Below are 7,051 nucleotides of genomic sequence, written 5' to 3'. Positions count from 1 at the left end.
CCGGAATTTTGGGCCCTGTGCGGGCCGCACCTTTTGCACCACTGTGGGCCCGGCCCTGATGCGAGGTTTGAATGAATTCCCAACACAGTATGCAAGTTGTGTCACGTCCGGCCATTTATCAGCCAGTTTTCATCGAGAAAACTCCAAAAAATATAACAATTGTCGAAAACTCAAACAAATTGGCAAGGTGCCTTGATTTGATCCCTGGAAGTCGGTGGAAATTTTTTTTGAGGCCACTTTAATTATGTCAAGAAACAACGTACCCTCAGACAGAGCCTTCTGCCCATCTCGAACACCCTCCATTAAACATGGTCCAGTTGTAGACATTTTTGAAATGACCCCAACTTTTTCAAGCAGGTGGGCATAACCATGGTAGTTATCCATACCAGGTTTGAACAATTTTTGACACTGTATGCAAGTTGTGACACACATGTCCATTTATCGGTCTTTTTTGACCAAGAGAACTCCGAAAAATACAAAATTTGTTGAAAACCAAAACAACTTGGCATGTTCCCTTGAATTGGTCATATAGGGCCATGAATAATTTGGGGTCATTTCAAGGATATCGAAAAACAACATACTCTCACATGAAGCCTTCTAGCCTACCTGAACACCCTCCGTTGATCATGGTATATGTTTGGATATCCTTCAAATCACCCCAACTTTTGCAAACGGGTGAGCATGTTCATGGTAGACATCCATGTCAGGTCTGAATGATTTCCGACATAGTATGCAAGTTGCTATAAGTTCGGCCATTTATCGGTCTTTTTTGGTCGAGAAAACTCCAGAAAATGCGAAAAGATTCGAAAACCAAAACAACTTGGCATTGTCCCTTGAATTGGAATGTACAAGGCCCTGGGAACCGGCCGGTCGGGCGGCCCCTATGAATAAAGTATTTAATTTGTGAACTTGTTTTCAAATCGATGAACCTTTCAATTTTGTGAACTTTTTTGTCAAATTCGTGAACTTTTTTCAAATCGATGAACATTTTTCAATTTCATGAATGATTTTCCTCCTTGGAGATTGGGGTGTTTGTGTGTTCCAGGGCGGTCCATCAAAATCGAGGTTCCTGTGTCAAAATCTAAGATGGCCCTATCTTGTTACAAAAAAACGTCCTACTAGATCAATTTGTCGTCTATGGCAGGCAGGTTGCATGCATAAAAAGTATTTTAGGTGTTCTTTTTTAGTTGCCTTCATATATATAGAGTCTTGAGAAGTGTGAATAAAACACATAATTTTTTCTTGGGTGGTACAGATTGATGGGCCGATGGACTGGTTTTGCACACCGGCGTAGTATGTTCTTATAAATCTTGTGCTACTTTTATAACCGAAGTGCAGCGTATTGGAGTGGTAAGTTGTGAAGTTTGGGAGACGTGGTCAGGAGTTCAATTCCTCGTGTGACCTATTCTTGCTTTGAATAGCAAGTGGCCTAGCGCCTGGTGGGTTGGCCCAGATGTGCATCCTAGCGGCGTGCTTGTTCATACGCTCGCCCTAAGGTCTCATTGTCCACAACGTACTTTCAAAAGACCATCATGTCCTTTATTATGAAAGGATATGGGATAATCACAGCCGTTGATGCGTTTATGGGGGTGTACTGAAGCGGAAGTACATATAGTGTGACTTGGGTATAAGGATGTGATTTGATGTCTGATCCATGGTTTAGAAATGTGACTGATATTTGTTTACTAAATTGGCAGTGGATAAACGTTCCCTAAGAAAATTAACTGCAATTTGAGCATGTCTACAAATAATCTCATGTGACACCTGTTTAGTCCATGATATATATGTAGCAGCCCATTGTGGGTGGGCTCTATTTTTTCCACCGCCGCTTAGTACAGTATGTCAAGAAAGCCAGAAAAATCCTCGGTAATCATCCAGTGACCGTCATGAATATACCTATTTCATTTCGAATTTATCAATCAACAGTTCGCTGTAAAAAAAAAGGAGTAAATCCACAGGAGTAGTTCAAGTACCATATGTTGTTTTGTTAGTGGGGGTGGTTGTAGTAAAAAAGAGTAAATCGATAGCACAAAATGTATCATGGTTCACGGTTTACATTGTTAGCGGGGGTAGTCATACTTGTACCCCCAGCCCACCTGTTTGAACTGATGTTATATCTGTCTCGCCAATGAAAGTTGCCCGTTCAGTGGTATGCGTCATACCAGTCGATCGACAACAAAGTGCCAGTAGCGACTTTGTGACTTTGTCCATCTCATTGCTTCATGACTCATTACAGCCTTGCCACTATAATGTAAAATAAAGGTCTCCTCCATTCTAATTGTCCCTGATACAAATCTCATTCAAGTGTCGTACAATGTTTTCCACATATGGACAATGTTTTATACACTAGTAGTACAATGATAAGTCCGACAGTCTACTGAGCAGCACTTTCTTGCCACTAACTCCCTTCCTCTGTAGGTTCTTGGTCTTACTTGATGATGTGTGGTCCGCAGAAATGTTGGATCATATCAGAAAGTCATTGCCTCATACTGTCCCAGGCAGTAGAGTAATAGTTACTATAGCATTTGAAAGGGAAAAGGGAGATTATATACATGAAGTAGGTTTAATTGATCATACAAAGGCAAAAATGCTGTTCATGGCAGCTGTGCCTGTGCCTGTGCACAAATATGAGAGAATTCCACCCATACTCTGGGATATTTGTGGGGGTCTCCCATTAGCCATAGTTCAAATGGCTGGGCGCTTTGCATGCAACCCACAGAATTTAGAAGATGAATGGCTCAAGTTGTGCTCTTCTTTACAACCAAGCCCTGGTACAGGTCACACCGCGGAACAACTCATGAAGATACTTATTTCCTGCTACAACGATATGCCTGTTGAGATCAAGACATGTTCTTTCTATCTTACCATACTCCCAAGGGGTAAAAAAATCAGCAGGAAGCGTCTGACAAGGCGATGGATACCAGATGGTGCTGGCATTGAGCAGCAGGGGTTCAGAGCGGAGGGGGTTGCAGAGGCATACTTGAATCATCTCATCAGAAGGAAGATCCTAGGAGCCGTGGAGTACAGCAGCAATGGGAAGGTGAAGAGCTATCAGGTCCACGACATGGTTCTTGAGAACATTGCATCCAAGGCAAGCGAAAACAACTTTGTCACTACGATTGGTGGTTCGGCCATGCCGTCACCTAACCGCAAAATCCGCCGGCTGTCCGTACAATGCAGTGTTTTGAAGTATGAGGAAGAACTGGAGATCATGAATTTGTCTCATGTTCGTGACCTGACCATGTTTGGGAGTATGAAGCACCTGCCTTCCAGTTTGTTCAAATTTAGAGTTGTCCAAGTTCTAGACCTTGAAGGCTGCAAGGATTTCAAGCAGCATCATACTAACGAGATATGCAGAATGCTTCTACTCAAGTATCTCAGTCTCCGAGGAACAGACATTAAGAAGCTAACAAGAAAGATTGGATGTCTTAGGTACTCCCTCCGTTTTTTTAGTCCGCATATAAGGTTTGGTTAAAGTGAAGCATTGTAGAGTTTGACTAACTTTATATTAAAAATTATAGACATTCATAATATGAAATCAATATTATTAGATGCACCATGAAACGTATGTTCATACTATATAGTTTTAGTATTGTAGATGTTCATGTTTTTTTGTATAAATTTGGTCAAACTTTATGCAGTTTGACTTTGACCAAATCTTATATGCGCAGTAAAAAGAAACGGAGGGAGTATTTGGAAACACTTGACATCAGAGAAACAAATGTTACGGAGCTGCCCAAAACGATCTGCATGCTTAAACAAGTGGTTAGCATATTTGGTGGGGACAAAAGAACAGGGATGGCATTGAAGCTTCCTGAAGAAATGGGGAGGACGAAAGCAATGAAGGCTCTCCGTATACTGTCAGGTATTGAGATCAGTGAAGAAAGGAGTGGAGTAGGAGACTTCCATCATTTGACCGAGCTGAGGAAGCTCGCCATTTACAAGCTTAACATCAGTAAGGAGGGTCTACTTTTCAAGCAATTAAGCACCTCGATCAAGCGCCTTCATGGTAGCTACCATCTCCGTACCCTGGCAATTCACGAGGAGTCATCTGAGTTTTTCAAATCACTAGATGGTCTTTCTCTCTGTCCCAAGTTTCTCTATGCTCTTGAGATGTCTGGAAAGTTAGTTGAGCTCCCAAAATGTATTGCAGAAATGCACGCTCTCAAACACCTAACCCTCTCAGTGACGGCTCTTCGGGCAGATAATTTGGGAGCTATTTTACGGTACCCTGGTACTCCCAAAACACGTGCTGGAGTACCGAACAAATCTAGCCATCCGTTGTAAAGGGTATCTTAGTCATTTTCGTATGGGTACTTCTGATTTTCTCCCTGTGATCTCGCATAGATGCCAAATAGCTCCCATAAGAAAAAAGAAACTCCAGATCGAGTGCCAGAAAAAACTCCCGTTCGTTCGGCCGGAAATCCCGATCGCTCGGTGCATCGTAATGGAGTAGCGGTGCCACCTCAAAGCCTGATCCTTCTCTACCACAAGTCGCCGTACCTTCTGCACACCAATCGTCGACTCCGCTGTGTCGCTCGTATGGCATATCCGGACGAGCCGCCACCGGCCAACCCCTGTACTGCGCCACGGTCAAGGAAATGGGTCCGGCTCATCCCCGATGCGGATGCTTTCCAGCTACTCACCCACGAAGGACGTTCATAACTCGCCGGCATGGGCTCATCCCGGCATCTCCGAACGCTGTGTGCAGATCAATATACTAGGTTTTGCTTGCAATTGAAAAAAAATAGACATCAGAATACATGAGAGGTTACGACGAACAAAAATGAAATAATATTAGATTGTTATATTGTTACGGTTTTGCCCCTTAGATCAAGGTACTCCTGTACTTTTTAACATAGTACTCCGTTGGATGAGTGATGGAGTACCAAGTAGTACTGTCCACTGGATCAAGGGAAACAAGGCATGCTCAGATGGGGTGATATTGTTTCCGGTTGACGACTTTCTTCGCGGATTTGAGAATCTGAAGCTTCTTCGCGTCTCCGCCCCTCGCGTGCCACTGCTAAGCTTTCCACAACGCCTGGACCTTGAGAGGCTTGAGCTACGGTTCAGCAACTTTGAGGGCCTTGTTGGAATAAGAAATCTCCAAGAGGTGCATATTAAAGTACATGGCGGAGCCAGTGAGACCACCGAATCAATAGTAAAAGAAATGGTAACTTCGGCGCGGGAAGATCCTGAGGGACCAAGAATAATCCTTGCGTAATATTTTGGAACCTCAGGAGCCAATCTATCTGATGTGCTCTGCTGCTCTTGAAGTCGTTGCTTTTGGCCTGAGAGGTCGCTCATGCTGAGGTGTAATAATAATAAGTAGTGATTCTGGAACTCTGAATGCCTAGTGATGCCAGGTTTTTGTCCCGTAGTGGATGGCTCGATTTCGGCTAGCCACAGCGGGTTTCCTGGCAGTGCCTAAACTAACTATCTTTGTTTTCCGTCCCCTTGCATGTAATCGTTTGTAAAACTTGTTATTTCCGCTTTGAGTAATGGAAAAATCTGTGAGTGTTTCGTTTTTTCTCTGTGTCTTATTCCACCCTTGCGGCAGCTGGTCATATTATACCCATCAGAATGTCATTTTGTATGCCTTTGGTTCACTTCTTTGGTCTGTTTTCTAACTTCATTATTTATGGCTGTATATTTACGTTCAGATCAGACTGGTTTGCTTGTCTTTGTTTCTTTCTTTTCCTAGAGAACAATTGTTATGTGTCCCTAGTCCCCAGGCAAACTTTTCATTTCCTTTTGAATGTAAAGGGATGAGATGTAAGCTTATTTGCCACAAGCATACAAACTTGTGCCTTGTGGCACTAACCCACATGAACTTTATCAACAGAATGTACTAGGAGCAACCTAAAAGAAGAACAGTTTCGGTACACATAAACCAAACATGGTATGTTACTATGGAGCAAGTTATTTCCAAAGTGGCATACCTCTTTGTCTTTAAGGAATCTTCAGTGTCCAGATCAATTCATTCCTGTTGCATATTCCCGTGCTAGATGAATTAACAAAGCCTTCGAAACCAAGGACAGAACCCATTACACCTTCTGCTGCTGCACGGAAACACCTTTATCATCCATGACCAACTATGACATACTCCCTCTGTAAACAAATATAAGAGCGTTTAGAACACTATTTTAGTGATCTAAATGCTCTTACATTTCTTTACGGAGAGAATACAAATTAAGAACTTTTGCTGAAAAGGCCCAGGAAGCACGGTTGGCAGTAACCATGGTTTCCAGAAACCAGAGTCTAGAAAAAAACCTCCTTCCCACCGTCCTGAACTTGGGGCTATGTGCTAACAGAAGCTGACAGGAGAGGAAAATAAAAACCAAGTTGTCCTTGTCTCCTGGAGTGTTCACATAGGAAATCCATCAGCTGAGCTGACACAACACAAAAGCAGGCAATGTATAACATGTATTTATTCAGAAGGTAACAACATGCTGTGTTGAGGGGTTCAGCATACGAGGAAACGAGGTTTCGAGACAAGCAATCAGTTTCTGAGCTTCTGAAGGTATATATACACTGTAATGGATTGGACAAAGCAGTGAGGGAACTTCTAACCAGCAAAAAAATAGCAAAATGTTCCAGAACAAGTGAGAATTTCTGCGCAATGCAGTTAACTAACGGATCCACTATATTTTACACTCAAGAATCTAGCATTTTCGGCCATACTAGTAAGCCAAGAATCTAGTACTGCAAATTATATACCTTCTGGAACAGTTGCAGCCTCTCGGTTGCAGAACCAGCCCCTGCAGTCAAGTACTCCCTCTTCCGTAAGTGTAGTGTAAAAAACGCTCTTATATTATCTCAGAGCAGCAACAGGACGCACGAGGGCCAAAATAGAGGGCACAGTGGGGAACAATCGCCTCCGGCAGAGTAGCCACCGGGCGCGGCATCCGGAGCTGGTCGGAGAGCGGAAGCAATAGAGACCCCGGCCCCGGCGTGGTGGCGCAGGGGCGGAGCGCATCGGCGCGGCGGCCACGGACATGAGCTCCTTGGCGAGGGACAACCCGGCGTGCCCCGCTCCCCCGCGTCGCGC

The 7,051-nt window shown here is 43.7% G+C and overlaps 1 protein-coding gene across 1 annotated transcript in view; it reads left to right on the top strand.

Moving 5' to 3' along the window:
• LOC119316151 (disease resistance protein Pik-2-like) overlaps positions 1–4,358 on the top strand; it is an 18,782-nt gene extending 14,424 nt beyond the window's left edge. Inside the window, exons 4-6 of the mRNA XM_037590497.1 lie at positions 2,419–3,432; positions 3,687–4,234; positions 4,348–4,358. Of these exons, the coding sequence (XP_037446394.1) occupies positions 2,419–3,432; positions 3,687–4,234; positions 4,348–4,358 (1,573 nt within the window). The remainder of the gene's footprint in view (positions 1–2,418; positions 3,433–3,686; positions 4,235–4,347) is intronic.
• The last annotated feature ends 2,693 nt before the right edge of the window (positions 4,359–7,051 follow it).

The sequence above is a fragment of the Triticum dicoccoides genome, chromosome 6A (genome assembly GCF_002162155.2).
Source record: "Triticum dicoccoides isolate Atlit2015 ecotype Zavitan chromosome 6A, WEW_v2.0, whole genome shotgun sequence".
NCBI lineage: Eukaryota > Viridiplantae > Streptophyta > Magnoliopsida > Poales > Poaceae > Triticum > Triticum dicoccoides.
This window is presented reverse-complemented; position numbering and strand designations above follow the sequence as displayed.